Below are 25,005 nucleotides of genomic sequence, written 5' to 3' on the forward strand. Positions count from 1 at the left end.
TGCCACCTCTGCAGATGCTGTTACCATGGCAACAGGGGGGCAACCTGGAGGGGAGGAGGGCCACTGCTGTGCACCTCTGAGAACAGGGATCCTGCCCAGCCCTGGGAGGGAGGGAGGCCCTGCGCTGGAACATGGCGGGGGAAGGGGCTGTCAAGGAGCAGAGGGAATCCTGTGGCAGGTGCAGAGAAGGTGGTGAGCTTTCCCTCCTCTTCTGTTGGGGGCGGTGCATGTGGCCCTTATGTTCTCCATCACCTCAAAGCTGCCCCTGGGCCAGGGCCTGGGCTCGGGGCTCAGAGTTCAATCCAGGGGTTTGTGGGTCCGTTAGAGAGTCGGTTATGCCGCCCTGACCCTCACTTTATGGGGACCAGCCCAGATCACTGGGGTGGCGAGCTAGCAGGGCTTGGGGACCTGAGTAAAATAAAGCCCTGCTTGGCCTGACCCCAAAGGAGCCTCCCCTCCCCCCAAAGATGAGTCTCTAATAAAGTCCTGAGTCTCATAAACAGTCACCTGGGCCATCTCCCATCTGGCCAGTTTCTGGAGCAATCGCTCTCTGCCTGCCGCCTGCCGGAGTGTTTGTCATTAGGAAGGTTTAATGAGTTTCTTCCCAGCCCTGGTGGGCTGGGGAGAGTGGCTGTTTGGCTGCACCTCCAGACAGAATCTTCTCCCACCGCCTGTGGGGGCCACGAGACAGGCAGCAGCCCCGCTGTCTGCACCAGCCTTTCTGTGGGGTTGGGGGAGCAATGCATCCCTCCTGGTCCCACGCAGAAGGATCAGAAATGAGTCCTGGGGGCGGGGAGGGTTTGTGGGGTTCTGCTCCAAGGCGAAGGAGCCACCAGAGAGGAGCCTGTGCCCCACTCTCAAAACCAAAGGCCCAGGGAAGGTCTCTCTGGGCTCCCAGGAGACTGAGATGCTGCCAGGGAAGGAAGGGTGGTGGAGACAGGGTGTGTTTTCCTGTGCGGGGGTGGCAGGCAAATTGCCTTTGTGCCCTGTCACTGGGCATGTGTGTGTATGCGTGTGTGTGTCTGCCTGGGCATGTGTGTGCCCATGTGGCTAGCTGTCCTTAGGTGTGTCTGTCCTGTGTGACCCTGGGAGTGCCCCCCGTCTGAACCTGACCGCCAGCCTCCACGGACCTCCCTCTTCCTTTGTCTGGCTGTGCAGCAGCCAAAACCCAAACATGAAAGAACGTCGCCTTTAGATAAACATGTCCCCAGAGCCCAATCACCATCCGTGATTCCCTCACTGGCTCCACCCCCCACCCCCTCCTGCCCAGTAGTGGGGCCATGAATCCCAGGTTTTCAGGTCAGTGACAGCACAGTCTAGGTCACTGATCTGGCACCTCCCGGCCCAAACTCCACCCCCGGGAGCTGGTTTCCACTCTTCTGTCCTGTGCACTGGCTCAGGCTTCTGCAGCCATGGGATAGGCCTGGAGCCGGTCATTGCGGCTCGGGGTAACGTGGGCACTGCCAGGGGGCGGGCTACAAAGCTTCCCCAATGCAGCCAGGTGCACGGCCACAAGAGGGGAAGTCGGAGTAGGGACACACGCAGTTGGCAGATCCTGGCCCATTCCTTGGAACAAAAGTCACCAAAGCAGAAGTATTAGGAGAGCTGGACCTGCCAGTGCGTGTGTGTGTGTGTGTGTGTGTGTGTGTGTGTGTGTGTGTGTGTGAGAGAGAGAGAGAGAGAGAAGGAAGGGGCAGTTACGAAGCCAGCGCCTGCAGGCATCTGTTCGGTGCCCAGCACATAGTGGAGACATGGGGTGCAGAGGTTCTAGGTACCCCAGCTCTGTGCCTTTTTCTTAAAAAAAAGCAGATACAGAGCCAAGGGCCTCTCAAAGTGCTTATCCAAGAATCGATTCTTTTCAATGTCAAACTTGTTAATTTAAATGGAAAATAATTGCTTTTCTTGAAGATTTCTTTAAAAATTGGTTTTAAATGAATGCATTAGGCGGCTGCATTTATTATTCATGGGTTTCGTTAGCAGTATGGCCCCAGCATCCCAAGTTCCCAGAAATGCCAGCACGGAGCAGAGGTGATTTAATCAAGGAGGCCATTCATTAGAGATGGGGAGACAGGGAGGGAGGTCTCCTCCCAGAGGAGGGCTTGGCCTCCTCCGTGGCCTCAGCAGGGTGGAGTCTGGGCCGGTGGGGCTCTCTGCACAATGTTTCCTGCTGGAGATTGGGGTGGGGGTGTGGTCGGCACTACCTTTGTTCCCGGCCACTGCTCCAGAGGTGACTCTCCCCCACCCCTCCTTGCAGTTTGTCTCCCCCAGGCCACCAGGGATCTGGCTAAAATAAAGCCTTCCTTTGGTCCTTCCCCTTCTGGGAACTCCCCTCACCGCCGCCAGCTCCCCAACCACCCTTCTCACCCTGCCGAAGTCACATCGCCATGGCTCCAAGGACTTGGCCTCTGCTTACTTCTTCTGTCTCTTCCTGGCTCTTTCTCGTCCTAGCTTTGCCCGTCCTTCCCCTCCAGGAGCTCTGGTCTCCAGGCTGGTCCCTGTATTGGGGCCTGTCCCTGCCCAAGCCCGGGCATGGGTTGGGGGTGTGTCCAGTGGAAGACACCCAGCACCCCTTCAGATCATTCCTACCTTTTTGTGATGATCTAACTCAGAACAGGTGCAATGCATAGAAAACAATTTTGAAATTAAAAAGCCAAAAGGAAAAGCAAAAGGAAAAACTCTTCCGTGTCCTACCCCCCATGCCCAAATTCTTAAAAGCAGCCAAATTGTTTAAAACCCATTTTAAAAGTTGCCAGATCGGCTGGTGATGCACCAGTGTGATCATGAGTGGAAAAAACTGGTGACAGAGTATTCATTTGAGGCCAACCTTCATCATTGTGATAGAATTCTCCGTTGTCTGGATCAGGTTGCTTTGAATTGTTTTTGACTGAAACAGTTTGGGGTCGGGTCTCCTCACCTGTCTCCCCAAAAGGCTTGCCCTGCCATGGCCCCCACTCGCCACCCTCCAAGGCTGGGCTTGCCTGTTCCGGTTCACAAAGCTCGTGGCCTGGGGCATGGGGACCCGGCTGGGATGGGCCTCCTGCCTCAGACTCACCCTCCACCTGGCCTCCTCAGCCCCTTACGGACACACAGAGCAACCGAAACATCAAATGTCAAAGGTCCCATTTATTCCGGCCCCCCGGAGAGAAAAAGTGGAAATAAAAAAGAAAGTAAGATTCATGCACTCAACTCCTTGGGTGGGCAGGAGGAGACGTGGAGCGAGGAGGAGAGGGACTGGGTGGGATGCAAAGAGGGGAGGGAGGGAAGAGAGACAGGCAGAGAGAGGGACAGAGAGCTGGAGAGTCAGATCAATAAAAAGAAGGAGGCAGAGGGACAATAAAAAGGCAGAAGGACAGAGTGAAGTATCAAAATCAGAGCTCAGTAAAGGAGTTGAGAAAATGCACTGATAGAAATACAGAGGCAGAGAACGAAAGCTCGGCACAAAGGAGGAGAGAAAAAAATAGTACAGGAGGAGCGAGGAGGGAGAGAGAGGGCACCACAGACGGAAAGAGAAACTCGAAGGGACACAGGCAGAGTAGAAAGGGCCCCCGGAGGCCCTCATGTGGCAGGCAGCCTGGGCCACGGCAGCCCCTAGGGGTCCCCGGCGGTGCTGATGACGTGGAAGAGGGTGACGTTGTAGAGCACCTGGTGGCCGTTGTTCCAGGTGTAGAGGGCCCGCTCCCGGGGGTTGTAATCCAGCATGGAGATGTGGGAGTACTGGTTGTGGAAGGGCACGTCCGTGTACTCGTAGCTGGACGTGTTGGTGAAGTAGGCGAAGTAGACCTTGGCCCCGGCCAGGTGCGAGTTGGTCACGTAGAGCACGCCGCAGATCATGAAGGCCTCGCCGGCGCTGCGCTTGGGGTAGCCGGTGTCCCAGGAGCGCAGGACCTCGAGGGTGTGCGGGTCCAGCCGGCTGACCACGATGTTGCCCGCGTTCTGGTTGGTGGTGTACACGGCCCAGAGCCCGCTCTCGTCCACCATGAAGTCCATGTCCGAGAAGCCGCCCCAGGAGTAGGGGAAGGTGTTGTTGTAGCCGGCCCCCGGGAGGCTCCGCTGCACCAGCACGGACCGCGAGCGGAAGTGGTACTTGACCACCACGTTGCTCTGGTACTTGTTGTAGAACAGGGAGCCGTTGTACACCACGTGGCCCGTGCCCGCCCACGGCTGGGGCAGCAGGTGCTGGATAAAGTTCTGGCCTTTGATGAAGTCTCCCAGGGTGCGGAACTCCAGGACCCGCCGGCCCTTGTAATATCCATCCATATACCAGACCTACAAGAGAACCACTGGTCACTGGCGGGCCACGGCCAGTGACCCAAAGGTGCCAGTGACCCAAAGGTCCCAGCAACCACTCAGGAATCACGGGGTCATGAGGGGTCAACAGTCACTAAGTGGTCGTTACTCGGATGTCCAGCGACCATTCATGATCAGACACAGTCCCAGTGACTGGGACCATTTGGTCAGGGAGTGCCACTGGTCTCAAAACAGACACTCAGAGGATGATGCTTGATCCCCAAGAAGCAGGGAAATTGCAGCCCCTGGTGACTCACTGGGCCCTGGGATGTTCTGGTCATTGGCTATTGGATGGTTAGTCATTGGACTGCCCTCGGGCGATAAGAGACCATTTGAATTCGCCGCCCGTGGTAATCCCCGTAAGCACAAGGCGACCGGCATGTCGTCGTCATCCTCTCCATCATCACCATTCACTGTCCTGTACTGATCAGCACTTGTGAGCGCCCTTACGAGTGCTACTTACTGGGCTAAGCTCTTAAGGACTTAAATGCTGGCATTATCACAGCCATCGTGAAGATGAGGAAACTGAGGCTCTAAGACCTTGAGGAACTGCCCCAAGTTTCCCTAGCTAAGAACCGGTGGACGCAGGAAGTCTGATTCCCAAGCCCAAGCTTTAAGCACTTGGTTGACCACCGTGATGCTTGGGTGGCCAGACATGGTGGGTCGTGGCTGTTTACTGCCTCCAACCTCTGGCACTCTGCCCAGTGACCAATGCCAGTCACTAGGATAGTCACTGGACAGTTCATGGACGGTTCCTGTGGGTCAGAGGTGACAGGCAGTTGTGACCATGGAGGCCACTGGAAATTCAAAGGTCACTGGTGGTGCTGGCAGATCTCAGTCCTTGGGAAGGCCCCAGTCACTGGCAGTTACTTCGAGGTCAGGGGTCACTGGGAGCCGTTCAGTAGTATTAGCAACCGTTAGTCTACAGTCATTGGAGGCCAGCCGACTTGGGGACTCACAGGGCTGGAAAGTTCTTGGTCACTTGGTGGCCACTAGACAGTCAGGGGGGCTCCAAGGGCCTGGAGACCCTGGGACACTTCAGGCTACAGGATAATCGCTGATGCGGCATCGCTGGGCACTTACAGGCAGCCTCAGCCCATGTCTCCCCCGGGTCCTGACCCCTGGGGTGGGCCCAGTCACTCACCCGGCTGTCCGTACTTGGGGCCATCGTGTCGGTCATCCAGGAGCCGAAGCGGGACCCCATGGCCCGAATGGTGATGGGGTTACTGACCCCAGTCAGCTTCCCACAGCCTGGGAGGCAGGAACAGGGTCATGAGGGTGAGGGATGGGAAAAGCCCGAGGGAGGCAGGGCAAAGAGGAAATGGTGTGATCAGACTGAAGGGTTGGGACCAAAGATGAGGGAAGATCCAGAACTGGTCCCAAGGTGGAGTTAAGCTGGGGGTGAGGAACTAGAACTGTAGGGTCGGGGCCATTTCCAGCTTCTGGGTCTATTTTTGGCCTTGGATGGGGATGTTAAGGGTCAAAGTTTAGAAGTTAGAGGTCAAAACCATGCCCTGGGTACACAGAAGGTATTGGGGGTGGACATGGAGGTCAGGGGTCAAGGTCAAACATCAAGGCATACCCAGCTTCTGGGCGCAGGCGTGGAGCCGGGCCTCCAGAGCCATCACCCGCTGCTGCAGGTCCTCATACCCGTAGGCACCCATCTCCTCCTGGATGGCTGCAAGGCTGCCGGAGAGATTCCTCACCTCCTCCCGCAGGCGCACGATGGTCCGCGTGTCTGCCTTGTACTGCTCCAGAACCGAGCTCAGGGGTAACAGCTCCGTCATCCTGTCCTTCAGCTCCTGCTCGCCAAGATGGAACCCTCGCTGGTCCCGACCCCTGATCGGTCACCCAAACCTGACCCCAGCCTTCGATCCATAACTTCATCCCTTATCTCTGATGCACACCTGGTTGGACATTTCGCCCACACTGGACCCTAGATCCCAGCCAACCCTTGGTCCTTCTTACACATGACCTCGCTCTCAGAACTAATGGGCATTGATCCCAGTTCTTCCTTTGACCTCTGACCTGAACCCAGAAGGACCCACCTGGAAACTCTTGGCCGAGAGGGACCCGTCGGCCACCCGGAGCCGAGCATCCAGGCTCCGCATGAGGGTCTCCATGCTGCGCACGTACTGGAGGTCACGGTACGTCCGCAACTCAAGGACCTCCATGGACTGGGAGACGTTCTGAACCTAGGAACTGGGAGGGTTAGGGAGAGCCAGACTCCTGTCCCTGCCCCCGAGATGCCACAGACAAAGCCAGGCCGGGCCAGAGGCCAAACACCCAACCAACTTCTCCTCCCCTGACCACACCAGCAACCTCCCAATTGCTCGCTCAATCCACCCATCGCTACTGCCTGGTCTGGCCACCACCAGCTCCCACTTCTTCCCTCCTCCCTGCCTTCAACCTGGTCCCTGGCGCTCAGTTCCCCACACGGCAGCCAGAGGGAGATTTTCAAAAGGACGGTTGGATCCCCTTCCCCTGCAGACCCTGCGGGCTGGTCCTGCCTCCTCGCCTGCCATCTCTCCGTGTTCATCCACCCCAACCACCATCCCAGCTTCACTCTCAGACTCGAAGCTTCTTCTGTCCTCAGGGCCTTTGCACTTGCTGATCCCTCTACCTGGAGTTTCCCCTCATCTTTACATGGCCGGCTCTTCCTCATCCTTCATGTCTCAGTTCTAGCACCACCTCCTCAGAGCAGCCTTCCTGGACCACTCTGCCTCCAGCAGCTGCTCATCCCCCCCTCTTTACGCAGTTCTCTTCTTCCCAGCTAGGGCTACGACCTGCAACATTCTTATTTATCTGTCTCCTCTAGGTGTGATCCTCAGAGGCAAACCTAGTGTCTGGTGTGTCCACAGCTGAGTGCTCAATAAATACTAGGTGCTCAATAAATACTTTTCGGCTAAATGAGGGAATGGAAATTCACTCGCTCCGGCCTCTCCTAATCCTGCCGGGTCCTCTAGCTCCCACCTCCACCTGGCCAAGGCGACCTCAGAGACAGCACTGGCTGCATGTTGAAATACACAGACGTTCCTGCACCATTGCTCACGTGACACTTGGAAGTTCTCAGAAAGCCGACAACCTGATACGCACCGTGGATGCCACAGAACATTCTTATAGCCATTGTCAACACTCAGGGGATACCACAGACTGTTGGGGAAGGCAATTCTGGTGTCACGGGCAAGGCAAGATCCTACAGAGTTAATGGGTGGGAGACTCCAGTGCCAACAAGTGTCCTGTCTGTTTTCTGGAACAGCTTCCAGCTTCCTTCTCCACAGGATGATGGTGGAAGGTCGCTGGTCCCTTTCAACTGAGATATTAGAGCTAACTAATGGGCAGTTCAGCTGGGTAGTGGCAAAGGACAGCAGTTAGTCTATAAAGGGCACCAAAATATCTTTGGGAATGTATTGGATGGGGACCATCTTCTGTCGACCAGAATCAGAAGGGGAAGGAATCTTTATATAAGCCTCTCGGGATGGGAGATGAGACCCCTCTTAGCAGATGAGTCTGGCTGAGTGCAGGGTGGGGCCGGAGATCAAACACGAGAGACTCAGGTGCTGTCACTGGGGTTCTCCTCCTCTGTCCCCACTCGGCACTCAGTTTCTCCTCCAAAGAAGCATTGAACAGATATTGACTAAAACATCTGCCTGGAGGGGAGCTGGGTTCTTCGCCAGCTCTGAATAATCCGTGAGGCTGGATCTGGCCCCAGCTGACCTGGATGGGGGCAGAGGGCAGGGTGGGAATTGGGAGGCTTTCAGAGGGAGACCGGGAGATTCTTACCTTCTCCATCAGCTGCCGCAGCTCCTGGCTCCGGCCATCGCGGGAGCAGGTGCTCTGCGCAGGGATCACGGCCGTGCAGATGCATTTTCCATCCGGAGCCTGGGCCGATGTGTACAGCTGCCAGCCTTCCTCTGGGCTTTGGAAGAGGGTCTATGGGGAGGTCAGGGTCAGACAGTGGGAACCCAATGGAGTATTTGTCCCATCACCTCTAGGGGAGGAAGGGGGCCCCAGGGAAATGATAGATGCCCTTTGCTGGAGTCTTGGAATGTGCCAGACCACATACTGAGTGCAAGACGTGTGTGATCTCCATCCCTCCTTAGGGAGCTCCATTTTACAGATGATAAGTACGAGGGGTTAAGGAACACAGCAAGGAATTGTGGGAGTTGAGCCCTTCCATGAGACAGGAATTCATTCTCTCACACACACACAACACTGCCTCCACGATCACTGTGAAAACATAGAATTGGACTCATACTGACTCGCAGACCTGGGACCTCCCTGTCTGCTTCCCTGGCCCACAGTCACGTATGGGCTCTGGAAGTACCTTGAGGTCCAGTAAGCACAACTCTGAAGCAGGTGAGGAAGGAGCCATGAGGATATCTGGGGAAAGATGTTCCAGGCAGCGAAAACAGCAAGTGCAAAGGCCCTGAGGCAGGACCATACCTGGTGTGTTTGGAAAACATGGAGGAGGCTAGTGTGGCTAGAACAGGGTGAACAAGGGAAAAAGTCGGGGGGAGGGTGATGAGGACAAGGAGGGATAGGAGAGCAGGGCTTATGTGCCATGGGGAGGACACTGAATTTTTGCTCTGAGTGAGGTGGGAGCCACAGAGGGTTCTGAACAGAGGATGGACAGGACATGACTAAGGTGTTCACAGGCACCCTCTGGCTGCTGTGGGGTGAACAGACTGGGGTGTGTGTGGTGAGGGTGGGAGCCCCACTAGTCCAGGCAAGCGATGATGGGTGATGACTGAAGAGGTGGGACATGCAAGATTCTGTACTATTCAAAAATTCATTCCTAAAGATGGGGAAGAAATTCTGATAAAACCACAAGTGTTTTTACAGAGAAACAAAGCCCCCACAAGAATTGGTCCTTTGCACAGCTGTTGCTTATCACCAAGCAGAGGCTGTTCCCAGGAGCTGGAGCAGAGATATGCCAGGTTGTGAGTTACAAGCAATCCCAGAGACTCCAGCTACTAGCCCACCTTTTTCACTCCCACTCAATAAAGCCTTTTTATTTTTATTTTTTAAAGCTCATTGGAATGTGAGCAAGCGATAGCCTCGTACAGATGAGCTGACTCCTCCACTAATTTGTAAGAAAAATAGACAATTCATGAACGCCACCTGAAGCTATTGTCATTAGTCATTCTTGGCACCTTCTGTACACACTTTTGGGGTTGAGGGAACCCCCTCTTTACAAGTCCCCGTCTCCCCCGTGGAGGAATGCAGTCACTCACCTTCCCAGCCTCCCTTGCGCGGAAGAGCCATCCCAGGGGAGCCAGCACTCACGCCTCTCCAGCCTTTCTGCAGAGCGCCCGGGATCCCCCACAGCCGAGGGCTTTCTCTGCTGGAGCCCGCTCTGCCTTTGCACCGGGCAGGCAGAAGCGCCCCCCGCACCCGGCAGTCCCCATAGGAGGAGTTGGTGATAAACTCCCGCCTCTCTGGTGGGAGAACTCCGAGGTGCACGCAGGTTCCCAGGGGAGCCCACTGGGGTCTGTGCTTAGGTGCCCACAATGGCACTCTGCCCATCAGCAGGCACCAAACCCCCCACGGGTTTCCTTCACTTCCCATCTCCCTTTCCCACTGGTTCCTCCTGGGGCCACCTCTCAGCTGAACACCTGCACTCACCTCCCCTCCTCCGGCTCTGCTTCTGATGGAGCCAGACCTAAGACAAGAAGAATGGCCCAAGAAGGGTGACCCAGGAATGCCTCCCCTCTTGGTTCTGGGTGAATGCAGAACTCGAGTCATCTTTTTTTTTTTTTTTTATGGCACATACATTTCTTAAAAAAAACAAAAAACAAAAAACAAAACCATGAACAGGAGTCCGGGTGGCTCCATCTGTGCTCCCCTGGCTCTGATCCCCAAGCAATTTGGACAGAACCCCCCAGGAGATTCTCATTTGTGCAGTTCAACATAATTAACGTCGCCTTCCTACATTTCGTAGCGTGCCCTCTGAAGCAAACAAGCCATTTTCTCTCAACATATGAAATACTGAATTGTAAAAGAGAAGCAAGATTTAAGTGGTGCGGAGAGAAGGTCTCCACGGTTTTCCTAAAATAATTGTCTGCGTCGGATGCACCTCGCCAGAGTGTTCTCTGCAGTAGTGTAATTAAATGCCTGGGGTTTAGTTGCTAAATCTCAGCGCGGCAGAGAGCCTGAGTTTCGCCCATCGGGTTCAAGTTCAAATGCACAGTCAAGTTCATGTCCCCGGGAACCGTTGGAATGTCCTGGAAGGCTCACTGTTTGAGATTCCAAATGCCAGCTCTCCCGGACTGTATTTAGCTTGGAACCCAAGTCATGAATTCTTGGAGGTCACAGAACTAGGGACAGAGAACGCCCCTAACTAAGGAAAAGCTTTGTAACAGCCGGTGTGAGAGCCCAGCAGCTCACCAGGTACAGACGCCTCTGGTCTGGTGGCCTGTCTCACCTCGGATGTGTCCAATACCATGGGGAAGCCAGCCACTCTCTTGGCCAAGCTGCTGGGTCCAAGTTTAATATTCCTGCTAATGGGCTCTCAGTGGGTAAGCTCTGCACTCAAGGAGCTTTTCCTCAAATTGTCTTTTCTGGCTGGGAGTTTTCAAATCCTTTCACCCAGGCTGCTGCCCCAATTAAGCAGCAGTCTGAGTAACAGGTCCAGGATTGACTGAGTATGAGACACCCAGGAAAAGTTTTTCTTTCTGCTGCATCTGGGATCACGGGCTCAGCCTGCAGCTCCGCCACCTACGTCTTGGTTCAAAAAACAATTCCTGGTTCTTCTGGGGGCAGAGGGATTGCTACAGGATCCCAGGGGCAGCCAACAGTTAAGCACTGGCTATCGGGGATTAGCCAACAGGAACAGAGCAAGCGGCTGCTTCTTAATAAGTCAAGGATATTATTGCGTTTGAGGCTGGATAATTTAATCAGGAAGCAGAAGTGGCTTGGGACTCATATATTTATTTGTTCCCTGCCTTGTTCCAGAGAAGACTCCAAGTGGTTTACAAGGATATGTAAAATACCACACGATAGCTCCAATTAAATAGAAGAGCAGGAATTAGATGTTTCTGGAGGGCATTCTGCCAATCCAGAGCCAAAGCTTTAAGGCTTCTGCATTTCCATTTAAGCCAGCCAATCTGAGTCTAAGAATTTAAGTCCAGTGGGGAGGGGATAGCTCAGTGGTATAGTGCACGCTTAGCATGCACAATGTCCTGAGTTCAATCCCCAGTATCACCATTAAGAAAATAAATAAATAAAATTTAAAAAAAAATTTAGCCCAGGGAAATCGTGTGGACAAGCACTCAGTTGCTACAAGAAAGCTCATTAAAGTGCTGTTGAAAATTGAACAACTGGAATTTTTTCCCCTCTAGTTGTCTGCCAATAGAGGGCTCGATTTAAAAACTTAAAGTGCATCTACAGAGGGGAATATGATGCAGCCACTAAAATTGAGGACTAGCATGGATTTTTATCACCATCTTCAAATTTATCTCCTAAGTTTTCTACAATAAACATTTATTGTTCTTGTGAAGATTTTTTTCGCTCTCTTTAAAGATTTTTTAATGGGCTTTTAAAATGTTTTTGGGGGGAGGTAATTACATTTATTGATTTAGTTATTTTTCACTGATGGTACTGGAGACTGAACCCAGGACCTCATGCATGCTAAGCATGAGCTCTACCACTTAGCTATACTCTCCCTCCCTAAAGTTTTTTTTTTTTTTTGAAAGGGAGAAAAGGAGCAAAGAGAAATGTGGGGATGTACAACCAGAAGCGAGGCTAAGAAAAACCCATCCCTTAAAAACCTGAACAACCAGCATATGGTTGGGCCATAAATTTGGCTCCAAGCTCCTTAGCAGCCAACTCAAAAAGGGAAAGCTGGTCATTTATGCGGCTCCCAGTGTCCTGAAACAAAAGCATGCCAGATGCTCAGGAGAAAACTTAACTATTTTTAGTACCAAGAACAGGCAAGGATCTCTCCCACGGTCCTCCCAAAAAGGAGCCCGTGTGATGTCACCGGCATCTTTCCAGATAACATCCTTACACTCGAAATGACTCGGATGTTTCTTCTTCCTACCCGGGTGGTAGGTTAGAGCCAGATGTTTCAGAGCAGGGTGCCAGGGTCAGGCTGCTGGGTGTATGTCCTGGCTCCGTCACTCACTTGCGGTGTGAGCCGTTTAACCCCCCTGTGCCTGTTTCCTCATCTATAATATGGACATAAGAACTGCACCTATTCTGCAGGGTTGCTTGAATGAGCCCGTAATACATATGTGTGAGCATGTCACCGGCATGTAGTTAGTGCTACAGAAGTCTTTGTTATTATTATTATTCTCTTCATGACACTCTAAAGCCGATTTGGCAACATCCTGAAGTCAACATGGTTTGAGATGGGTGCGGGCACTGAGCTGAGATGGTCTAGAAGAATCGGTCAAAGTCTACTGCATTCGAGGCTGAGGCTGCAGGAAGATGAGGAGTCACAGACAGCCGGATGGCAGAGAGTTGAGTCCCACAGAAGATGGACAAAGACGCTGCTCCACCCCGCCCGCCACGTGGCTCCGCCAGCTTCCTGTCCTAGAGCATCTCCTTGACGTGACTGGGTGGAGGGGAGTCCTATTTCAGTGTAACAGGCAATCGATCAGGCACACACTGCCGTGTCTGCTGTGGTCCATCCTCTAGTCATCCTGCTTTTCCTGGACCACACCGTGCTTTTTCCCACCTTCAGACCTTTGCACCGGCTGGACTCTGTGCCATCAAAACCCCATCTCATGGCCAGACTAACGTCCTCATTTCTAAGGTTCAAGCATGCAAGTCCCTTCCAAAAGCAGCTTCCACTGTCCCTGCCCCATGTCACCCACCTCTCAAGGCATCCTGTGCCTTTTTCCCCTAATATTTCTATTTCTTACTATGTGTCAAGCATTGTTCTAAGCACTCTGCATGCTTTAACTGACTGAGCTCTCACCACAATGCTAGGAGGCAGACGCGATCATTACCCACCTTCGATAGGTGAAGAAAGCTGGGGGAGAGAGGGCTCAGAGCGTCACAGCCTGTAAGTGGTGGAGCTGGGATTTAAACACCGGCCATCTGGCTCCACAATCTACATCACCGCACTGCTCCTCCCCTGTCCTCCCTCAAGACCTGATTGCAATGGCCATTAGGACCTCATGGCTTTGACCACTGGCCCAAAGCCCGCCTCCGCCTCTGGACGGGAAGCAACATAGGGAGGGGGAGTTCTATCTGTTTTGCTCATTGCTGAATCCCCCGGGGGCCTGGAACAATGAACATTTGTTGAATGACTAGACGTTGATCGGCTGGTGGGACAGAGAGCTAACACCTTCCCAGACCCACCATGCATTATCCTTCTCCCACCAAACTGGTTTCCATCTCTCCCAGGGAGGGATCATCTGAGATCAAGCTGCAGATCGTCTGAGGCAGGCCCAGAGGTGGCCGTGGCTTCCCTCTGACTGCAGGGATGGCAGAATGGCCGTGATGAATGATCAGGGACATGCTTGTCTGCCACATCTCAGCCGTGACGGGAACCGAGTCCCTTCGGAGGGCTTGAGATAATAGCAGGCTGGCCCTGTCCGACCTCGAAGAATTGGGCAAATCTCTTTTGAGTGATAAACTTGACGGGCCTTAAAGAAGATATCAGCTCACCCACGCTGAGATGGAGAACCGGGGCCTCCCATAGCCTGAGCTGCTGGAGATTGGCTCGTGAGAACCTGTGGCTGGGGGAGGGGCTGCAGTGAGATGGGGGGCAGGGGTGACTGTGAGTCCATTCATTCATTCATTCATTCCCTTCCAACACATCTTGCCCCGAGAGGCTATTCAGGCTGGCATACACAACCTCTCACCCTCAGAAGGGGGTACAGCTCAGCGGCAGAGCATTTGACTGCACAACCTCTCACCCTCGAAATCCACCCAGGCCCTGGCAGAAGACCCCCAAGTGCCCCGCAAGCCCCAGTCCAACATCCGTTCCAGGATGTCTTGGGCTCTGGTGTCACAGTGCCAATGTGGACCAATAATGGATGAAACAGACTTTCTTGGGAAAGGTGGGAAGAGATACAGGTCTTTTGTGTGTGTGTTTCATTCTTTTTGTTGTTGTTTGTTGTTGTTGTTGTTGGGAGGGTAGTTAGGTTTATCTACTTTTATTTAGTTTTTAGTGGGGGTACAGGGGATTGAACCCAGGACCTCATGCACGCTAAGCACACACTCTACCACCAAGCTATACCATCCCCTGCTTAATTCTCATTTTTTATGGACGTGTAGTTGATTTACAATGTTAGTTTCAGATGCCCAGCAAAGCGATTCAGTTATACATATGCATACACATGTATGTATTTTTTCAGATTCTTTTCCATTACAGCTCATTACAAGAAATTGAATATAGTTCCCTTGAATTGAATATAGTAGGACCTTGTTGTTTATCTATTTTATATATACTAATGTTCCTCTATTACTCCCAAACTCCTGATCTATCCCTCCCGCCCCTTTCCCCCATGGTGACCAGTTTGTTTTCTAGCCCATGAGTCCATTTCACACAGGTCTCTTTTTGACTGACTACCCTTCCTAGGGTCCAGGGAAGGTGTGGACAAGGCTTGCCTTGTGCAAGAATTTATAAATACAGTCCATCCTCTCTGAGTGTGGCCCTGACTTTTGGAACCACCATGGCTCCCTACAGACGGCCCTAAAAGTAGGACAGAGGCCTGCATGGAGGCTACAGTACAAGGGCCACTCCAGTCATCTTTGAGGAAGCACAGGTTCCTCCCCCTCCCCAGCACTCAAGGACACGCCAGTCGAGGAGACCCCTCTAGCAGGGAAACAAACTCTCACTTGAGCCTCCTGAATCTCACGGGTCTCCTTTCAGATCTTCCACATCTCCTGAGCTCTTTATCACCCCAGGGCCTTTGAACGTGCTGCCCACCCCCACAGTCATCCAAACGAGCCATGATGAGGGCTTGCACCAGCGTAGATGTAATGGGGACAGCAAATGGGTAGATTCCTATGTTTTAATGACAGAGCCCACAGGATTCAAAGGACCAGATATGGAGTGGAAGGGAAGGAGGAGAGTTGAGCATGACTCCAGCTTTGGGGGCCTTAGTAATGGAGTGGATGGATGGGGGCTCCCCTTGCTGAGCTGGGGAAGGCTGGAGGAGAAGCCCATGAGGAATGGGTGGGGGAAGGAAATGTTGGGAGGGATGGACATCAAGAGTCCAGCCTGAGGCACATTCAGTTCACGATGCTTATGCCCACAACCAAGTGGAAATATCAAGTAGGCAGCTGGGGAGAGGAGCAGAGAGGGTGTGGCTAGAGACACATATTTGAGTGTCCTCTGCAGAGAGATGGGGTTAAAAGTCATGGGATGCCTCGCCCTCAGGTTTTATATTTTATTTAACTCTCTGCTCTACACTGGATGTTTCTGTCTCCCTCAAATTCATACACTGAAATCTAATCCCCAATATGATGGTATTTGGAGGTGGGGCCTTTGGGAGATGGATTTGTGCCCTTATAAGAGACCCAAGGAAACTCCCTGAGGCCTTCTGCCGTGTGAGAACACAGAGGAAAGACACCATACATGAGCCAGGAATCTGGTTCTCACCGGGCACTGAATCTGCAGGTGCCTTGCTCTTGGCCTCCAAAACCATGAGAAATAAATGTTTGTTGCTTAAGTCTCCCGATTTAGGGTAATTTTGTTATAGCAACCTGAATGAAGTAAGATGTTTTTCTAAGCTGCTTTACAAATACCAAATCTTTGTAAATTTGTTCATGCCAAAAGTCAGTCATGGTGCCTGGCACGTTGTGAATGCCCAGTCGGTGGGAGCTTTTCTGTCAACGCACGGAACCCGCACTGTTCTGGAACTGTTCCATGTCTCCTGCTGGCTTTTTTTTTCTTAACGGAGGCACTGGGGATTGAACCCAGGACCTCATGCATGCCAAGCATATGCTCTACCACTCACCTATACCCACCCCTCCTGCTGATTTTTAAAATAATCTTTTTAATATTGAATGATTTTAGATTTACAGAAGTCATGAAGATAGGACAGAGAACTTCCAGATGTCCCTCACCCGATTTCCCTGGTTGTTAACATCTTACACACTCCTGATACACTTGTCACAACTAAGAGACCAGCACTGGTGCATCACTGCTACTAAACTCCAGACGTTATTCGGATTTCCCCAGGTTTTCCACTCATGTCATTTTTCTGGTCCAGAATCCCATCCAGGATTCCACATTGCAATTAGCTGTCCTGTCTCCTTCACTCCTCTGGCCTATCATCGTTTCTTAGCCTTTCCTTGCTTCTCATGACCTTGGCAGTTTTGAGAACTATTAGTTAAGAGATTTTTGTAGAATGGCCCCACTGGCTTTTAAGGGCAGGAACCAGGTCCTAATTTCTCCCTGAGACTTCCCCGGCTCCCCGTCCAATGCCTGGCATGCAGTAGCTACTTCACAGCTCCTTCCTGAATGAACGAGCACATGAATGGCCATCATCTATTTCTTTATCCTCCGTGTTCTGCAGGCAGCCCTGCCAGAGGCTACATCTAGAAAAGTTCACAGCGAAATAAAAGCTCTTCTCCTTTCAGAGAGGCTTGTTTTTGATCCTTTCTTTGTAGACATCAAGGATTCATTTCTTTAATATTTAGGGGCTTTGGTACCAAAGCGAAGCAGCCACATTTGCATCGGACACCTCATTTTTCAAGGCGAGTGAGAAAGATCTTTCTAGCAAGACGGGGTTTCTTCCTTCTCAGGGCTATCACTTGGTTTCTCTCTTTCTCCCTCCCCGGGCTCTGGCCTCTGGCAGGGGGCGGAGTGCGGGCTGAGGGGCTCTGGAATTATCCACATTTGGATGTCCTCTCTGTCACAGCCCAAGGAGGATTAATTAGAACCTCACAGAGTTGCCGAGGTTGTCGGCTTCAGGACCAGGAAGGGGTCTGGCTGGTGACGGAGATGAATTAGAGGCTTTATTTCCCATGCCTTTGAATAGCTCAATATTTGCCACAGGGACCAAGAGGCCTGCTTTTGGGTACACAGAACGTGCTCCTAACACTAGCCTGGTCAGAAATGGGAATTCCCTGTAACCACACAGGCCTATGGGTCTGGCTGTTTTTCTTTCTCAGCCCTGAGAGGCCAAGGTGAAGGCAGGGGATGTCAGAAAAAAAATGCCCACGTCAAGGCACAGTTCCCCGCTGCCGAGGTCCCTGCTGCTGGAAGACACTGACTCACGTTTAATCTCTTGCCTGAAGTTTGTCAGAAGTAAAAATGAGCCTGGGTGAGCTTTTCCAACACTTCTCTCGACTTACAGGAATTCAATTTCTGGCCTGGGCATAAATTTGCAGCCATCAGCGCCTGCGGTGGGGGCGGCTGGGGCCGGGCACGCTGACTGGGGATGGATTCCTGAAATCAATCCGTCGGCGCGTGGAAAAGGTCGTCATGGGGGAAATTGATCTTCCGTGGCTGGCTCGGGCATTTCATGCCGGGAGCCAGGGACGCCCCTGCACAAAACGGAGGTGTTGGCAGCGAGGCTGCCAGGCGGGGGCTGGAGGGAGGGAGGGAGGGAGGCCTTGAAGGTAGGACAGTGTGGCCGGGAGGTGACAGGGGCCCTGATCCGCTGGCTAATAACTCATGGGGACAGCCAGGCATCAGCACCGCCTGAAACTGACTTCCACAGGCTCCGTGTGTGCGCCTGGGGGAGGCAAGTTAATTTGAAGTCCAAATCTTTTATCACTTGGCTTTACCTTGGACACACATTCCAGGGTTTCAAAGATGGTCATTCAATTCCTTCAGCCAAGGTGAGGCAACAGAGCATGGTCATTTGGCGTGCCGACTCCGGGGCCAGGTCACCTGAGTTCCAATCTCAGCTCTGCTGTGTGACCTTGGGCAAGCGACTTAGCCACCCTGGGCCTCCGTTTCTCTAGCTGTAATATGGAGCTAAGAATAGTACTGATGTCATTGAGGTTGTCATTAATATATTCAAATGGCTTAACAGCGGCAATGTAATATACCAGTGAGTGTGATAAAATTGATTACAGCATGAAAATAAGCAAATAGATGCTGACAGGCAACACAGAAAGGCAGCCCAGTATACCCGGGGGCCAGACAGTCTGCATTAAACCCTGGCTCTGCGTTACCTTGGGCAAGCTCCTCTCTCTGCACCTCGGTTTCCGCCGAGGGGAGGAGGGTGATGACAATGTTAGTGTTTTGAGGGTTCAGTGAGCTAAGATATTTGAAAGACAAGTAGAGGCGATTATAAAACAGTGCGACCAGGACCGGGATGGGAGCAGCTCAGGATGCCCTAAGGGCAGAGGCTGGCTACGGAACCTGGTTTTGAGGGTTCCAGGCAAAGGGAATGGCGTGGGCAAAGGGATCCCAAAATATTTATTGAGCACCTGCTCTGTGCCAGGCGCTGCTCAAGGTACCCAAGACATTGCAGCAACAAGCAAGGCAAAGATTCCTGCTCTAGAGAAGATTCTACTCTCAGAGGAAGAGCACCTGACAGTGTTCAGAGAGGAGCTGAAGCTCAAATTGGGAAGCCGGGAGGTGAGCTGGATGTTCTGTTTGCCCATCCAGATCCTCCCTCCCCACTCCTGCTTGATGCTCTGGGAGGTTGGCCCCGCCCCCACCACCCTGCAGCCCATGCCTCACAGAATCCCCTGCTCTCCAGCTTCCCACGAAGTCTAGACAATGAGAGTGGCCGAGGGAGACTGGTGGGTGGGGCAGGGGAGAGAGTCTGAGGTTTTGACTCCCCTGTTCCCGTCCTGCCAAGCAGTGGTTTCATGGTGGCTGTGTCCCCTTCTGATGCTGGTGGCTCCTCTGGGTATCCCTCCTGTTACGGGCTGAACTGTGTCCCCCTCCACCCCAAATTTGTATTTTGAAGTCCTCACTCCCCAAGACCTCAAAGCATAACCTATTTGGAGATAAACTCATTAAAGGGGTAATTAAATGAGGTCATTAGAGTGGGCCCTAATCCAATATGATTAGTGTCACTATCAGGAGGTCAGGACACAGACACACACAGAGTGAGAAGACAGCCATCCACAAGCCAGGAAGAGAGGCCTCAGAAGGAACCAGCCCTGCTGACACCTTGATCTTGGACTTAGCATCCTCTGAAACAATGAGAAATTCAATTTCTGTTGTTTAAGCTGCCTGATTTGTGGTACTTTGTTATGGCAGCTCCAGCAAACCAGTACTCCCTCCCCCGGCTGGGGCTTCCTCTCTCTCTGAGGCCAGGTGGGGGTTGGGGGAGAGGGCAGCAACATGCTTGTTCTCTTAACCCCGCCCATCCCTCTGAAAATGGTCATTTCATTGAATTCTCTTTGCTCAACCCTTTTGAAGGAGCCATGTTTCCCTGTGGGACCCTCAGACAGTCAGGTGCCTGGTCACACAGGGTCTTGAATGATGGGAGGCCAGGAAGGGTGTTGTGTGTATCAGACAACAGAAGCAGTGCTGAAGGCTGCAGGTCTGAGGGCCGGGTGTCAGTGGGGTTGGTCTCTCCTGAGCCCTCGCTCCTCGGCTGGTAGACGGCCATCTTCTCCCTGTGTCTCCACATGGTCATCCCTCCGTGTGTGTCTGTGTCCTAATCATCTCTCTCTCTTTTTTCTTTAAGAAGGGTTTAGTGTGGGGGTCTTTTTTCAATGGAGGTACTGGGGATTGAACCCAGGACCTCGTGCATGCTAAGCATGCGCTCTACCACTGAGCTATACTCTCTCCCCCAATCATCTCTTCTTATAAGGACACTAGTCCTATTGGATTAGAGACCACCCTAATGACCTCATTTTAACTTAATTACCTCTTCAAAGACCCTACCTCCAAATACAGTCACATTCTGAGGTCCCGGGGGTGAGGACTTCAATATATGAATTTGGAGTGGTGGGGGGAGGACACCATTCAGCCCATAATCATGTGTGAGCAGAGGAAAGGTCTGGTCAGGAAGACCACTGGGGGTGGACTGGCCCGGGCAAGACAGAGAGGCAGAGAAATTCACCAGCAAGCTCCAGGTGAGTACATGGCGGGGGCTGACTCGGCCCATCCTTTGGAGTTTTCCAGAGCCTTCAAAGAAATGAATCTCAAAGAAAACAGCTCCAGCCGAGAGGCATATCCTCCGCTTGGAGGGGAGGGGGCAGTGACAGCCACCTGGGTCACCAGAGCCCTTTGTTAGTGAGAATGGGCCACTTGAAGGGAAATCGATCCTGGCGAAGCACCGAGCAGCTGCTCCCAGCCAAAGCTGCCGTAGCGAGGCCCTTTGCCCCCTCTCCTCCAGGGCTAGGACAGGAGCCAGCTGGAGCCCAAGGACTGTTCTGCCAGGTGGCAGGTCCCAGAAGGGCCTTCAATCAGCACGCATTGTGGCCGCCAGCTCCCGCATCCATTCAAGGTGGAATTTCAGCATCACCTCCAGCCCCAGCACTCACCAGAGACCAGCTCCACATGTAATGATGATCATTATCACCAGCCTTGCCGAGTGCTGTCCGTGTGCCAGGCACTATACATGAGAGATGTGTGCGTGAGGGACTTCCTAGTGCCACCTCCTAGCCGTGTGACCTTGGGCAAGCGACTTGAAGCCCTCTGTGCCTCCGTTTCCTGCCTGTAAAACAGGGCTAACAGCATCACCCAGCTCTTAGGACTGTAGTGGAGGTGAATGAGTGCCCAGGCACACCGAGCTTCAAACCAGTTACCGAAGGTCAGCTACCGAGAGTATCACACGCAACAGCTGGGTGATGTTGGGGGTGTTCTAAGCTGAAGGCCAGGGAGGAAAGGCAAGTGGCAGAGCCTCATGTGCAGTTAGTCTGTTGGGGAACAGAAGTCATGCTAGATGGTTCCATGGAGGGAATTTAATATGCGGTGTGTGGTGTGGAGGAGCCAGAAGGGCTGGACAAGGGAGGCAGGGAAGGTGAAATGATCAAAAGATTAGCAACTGTAAGATGCTGCAGGGTTCGCAAGGCAAACGGTGTTACTGGAGCTGGACCCAAGGAGGGGACAATGCGGCCACTGCCTGCAGCAAAGAAACAGGGGGAGAAATCCCCTGGCTTCTCTCTTCTTCCTGCCTCCAACTCCCACCATGGCTTCCCATTGGCCGAATCTAACAGGAAGCCAGTGAGCAAGGGAATCTGGGAGATGTAGTTTTCAGAGGCCAACTCCCCTCTGTTAATGAGAACAAGATAAGGGCAAAGAATGGATCCGAGGGACACCAGGTGAATGACCAGCCCACAGGACTCAGAGCCCAGGCTGACTCTCTCTAAAGTTGTCTTAACCATCAAGCTACACACTTAGGGAACATTTGCTCCAGTCAACTGTTCCAGTTCATGCCTCACAACAGTAAGTCTTTGAAGGAACAGTGATAATTCTGTATCCTTCTGATCCATAGTTAAGAGCTAAATTTAAAAGTCACCTCCTCAGGGAAGCTTTCTCTGATTACCTACTTAAAGGAGACCTTTTCAGTCCCCATTTCCCTGCCTGGCACTTGTCGTGGCAGAAATCATGCTAAATATATTTGTTGGTTGGTTCAGTGTACAACCCACTAGGAGAGAAGTGTACGAATACAAGGAGCTTATATCTTGGTCACCACCATGTTCCCAATGCCTAGAACAGTAGTTGGCACATAGTAGGTGCTCAATAAGTGTTTGTGCAATGTTTTTTAACCTGGAGATGAAGCTGCTTGCACTATAGATTAAGTGGTAGAGCTGGAACTACAGACCCAGTTCTGTGGGGCTGTACAGAAGCTGGTGTTTCTCATCTGCCACCCTCCTGCCAGCTACCCCAGGACTTTCCAGACTCTATGCATCCTTCAGAGCTCAGAGTAAACATAACCACCTATGAAAAGCCTCCCCTATCTCTGCAGAAAGGTCAGGGTCCCTTCTGTGCGTGTCACCAAAGTCCCCTACCCATTCCCTCTCATAAGATTCTTATATCTGATAACTTTCTTTGCCTGGGTGAGTGTCTGTGTGCCCTATCCAGCCGTGAGTGCCAAAAGGGTAGAGTTAAGTGCACTTTCCCGCTGTGGCCCCAACACCAGCACATGCTGGACAGAGTAGTCTGGCATCATTGAGGCATGAATGAATGAATGAACAAATGAACAAATGAATGACTGTGCACTGCACACTCCGAGTCCTCCAGATGCCCCCTTTCTTCCCCACTGTCCACACACCCTCTGCTCTGTTCTCTTGGGCTCTCCTCCCTTCTCCCCTTCCATTCTTGGGTGGATCCAGGGGCTTTGAGCTTTGAAGGGGTCGTGGGGTCTAGCCTAGACCCCTTAGCCTAATGACTTGAGTTCAAATCCTGACTCCTCCAGTTTCTAGCTGTGTGACCTTGGCAAGTGATTTCAATTCTCTGTACATCTGTTTCCACATCTGCACAATGGGCATGATGGCAGTGCCTACCTCTAGGACTATGGGAGAATGAAATGAGCTACTCAGACCTGTTTGGAGGACTGCATCTCTCCCTCACAGCTCCCTTTTGCAATTCCCAGGCAAGCCTGGGAAGTGGAAGGCTGAGTCTCTAGCAGTTAATGAATCTGGAAAGGATCTCAGCTGTGTCATGGGAACCCCAGTGCCAAGTTGGCCTGATTTCCATTCCGAAAGAGCTGAGAACAGGTTCTGGTGTCAGACATCTGCGCTGTGATTGGCATAAATGCCCAGTGCTCCCATGACCCTCTTTGTTGGAGCCTGGGGGTGTAGGAGATGCTCTTGGGGCTCTGCCCAGATAGCTTCATGGATGAGCACCCACCCGGCAGCTGCTGAGAGTGGAGGCTCACAGCTAGCACTGGTGACTTTCTCTGGAGACCCGCCTTTGGCTTTTCAATGCTACCACATCCTGGAGATGCCTTGGAGGCATCCCCCACCCCTGGGAGCAGCCAGTGATTAATTGATGCAGGGGTCCAAAAGCCCACCCCTCTGCAATGCCATTTACATTCCAGACTCCCCAACTGACCCCTGTGGATCAGGCCAAGCCTGGAATTTACCGGAGTCCCCTTCCACAGTCCCACTTCCCTTACACTCAACTCACAACGCGTCATGTGCTCCAAATCCTTGTCTTGGGTTCTGCTTCTCAGAAACCCAACCTAAGGCAGGGGGAACAATGAACATTCCACATGAGAGGGTACTTATGTGGGAGTCCCTTCGAAGCTCATCTTCACACCCAGGCACCAAGTTCTGTCATTTCCACCTACAAATGCAATCCATCAGCCAATCCTGAGAACAGCTCTCGCTTCAAAACGCATCCTCAATCCTGCCCAGTCTGCCCAATCTACAATGTGCAGCCCCCATCACTCTCCAAGGCTCGCTCCGCTGCATTTTTTTGCATAAAACGTACCACCCCTTGACCCTACATTAAAATTTATCTTGTTTCTTGTCTGCCTCCCCCATGATACTGTCATCACTCCAAGGGCAGCATCCAAGGGATGTTTATTGGGATGTTTATTGCTTTGTTCATTGCTGTGTCCTCAAGCCAGAACAGTGTCTGGCACACAGTAGGTGCTCAATAAATATTCCTGGAATTAAAGAATGAATCCTTTCAATGAATTCATTTAAACACAGCTTTAACTGTCTCTTTCTTCTACCTCATTGGAATCTACACACTACTCCCCTCTCGATGGCCATCTCCCTGGTGCAGTCACCTCTGCCCTGGTCCCCTGGACCCCACCCTTGCCTCCCACAGTGTGTTCCCCCCGCAGCAGCCAGGGGGCACCTTGTGAGCATGAGTCAGATCATAGTCTTCTGCTCAGAACCTTCTATGGCTCCCACCCCACTTGGAAAAACCCAACTCCTCTCCACTGCCCACAAGGCTCTGCACAATCTGCCCCAGTCACCTCCCTGCCCTCGCCTCCTCCATGCCCCTCCTCACTCACTCATCTCCAACCACACAGGCCTCCTCACCATTCCTACAGCACCCTGAGCATGCTCGCTTTCTTTCTTTCTTTCTTTCTTTCTTTCTTTCTTTCTTTCTTTCTTTCTTTCTTTCTTTCTTTCTTTCTTTCTTTCTTTCTTTCTTTCTTTCTTTCTTTCTTTCTTCTTTCTTTCTTTTTTTGGAAGTGGGGAGAGGAGGTAATTAGATTTATTTATTTATTTATTTTTGGAGGGGTACTGGGGATTGAACCCAGGACCTCGTACATGCTAAGCACACACTCTAGTACTTGAGCTATACCCTCCCCCCTCGGAGCATACTTCTTCTATATCAGGTCTTTGCATCTGCTATTCCCCCTGCTTGGAATGTCCTGCCCACCACCTTTACTTAATGTCATTATTTCAAGAGGTTTTCCTTGACACTCCCTCCACCCCACCCTCATCAGAACTGTGGCAGGGGGGCTGGGTGGGCAGTGGGTATAGCTCAGTGGTAGACCACATGCTTAGCATGCATGAGGTCCTGGGTTCAATCCCCAGTACCTCCATTAAAAGCAAAAACCAAAAATCTCCGAGCGTCTCAGCATCGCCCATCCTTGTCTCTGCTTTATCAGCTTCCAACACACTACATCATTTATGCATTAATTTGGTGTGTTATCTTTCTTCCCTTCCAGAATGTCAGATTAGGGGTCTTTACTTATTTTTGTTCACTGCTGTTTCACCAGGACCTAGAATTGCATCTTGCACACAACAGGTATGCATTTGTTATTATTATTTTTTAATTTGCACAGCGCCCTAGGAGGCAGGAACTCTCACATCCTCCTGCCCAGACGAAGACACCGAGGCCCTCAGAGGTGACATGACATGCTTGGGTCATAGATCAGGGAGCGGTCCACAGGCATCTCTTTGGGGGGATGTGACTGTGTG

General features: G+C 52.1%; 1 protein-coding gene across 2 annotated transcripts in view; it reads right to left on the bottom strand.

Moving 5' to 3' along the window:
* Positions 1–3,103: 3,103 nt before the first annotated feature.
* The window catches only part of OLFM2 (olfactomedin 2), a 56,045-nt gene continuing 34,143 nt past the window's right edge, over positions 3,104–25,005 (bottom strand). For both annotated transcript variants that reach the window (XM_074350711.1, XM_074350710.1), the window contains exons 2-6: positions 8,071–8,220; positions 6,336–6,482; positions 5,870–6,089; positions 5,432–5,538; positions 3,104–4,266 (exon numbers count right to left, since the gene is read on the bottom strand). In XM_074350711.1, the coding sequence (XP_074206812.1) occupies positions 3,589–4,266; positions 5,432–5,538; positions 5,870–6,089; positions 6,336–6,482; positions 8,071–8,220 (1,302 nt within the window). In that variant the 3' untranslated portion in view covers positions 3,104–3,588. The remainder of the gene's footprint in view (positions 4,267–5,431; positions 5,539–5,869; positions 6,090–6,335; positions 6,483–8,070; positions 8,221–25,005) is intronic.

Source organism: Camelus bactrianus, chromosome 22 (assembly GCF_048773025.1).
Source record: "Camelus bactrianus isolate YW-2024 breed Bactrian camel chromosome 22, ASM4877302v1, whole genome shotgun sequence".
NCBI classification, from domain to species: Eukaryota; Metazoa; Chordata; class Mammalia; order Artiodactyla; family Camelidae; genus Camelus; species Camelus bactrianus.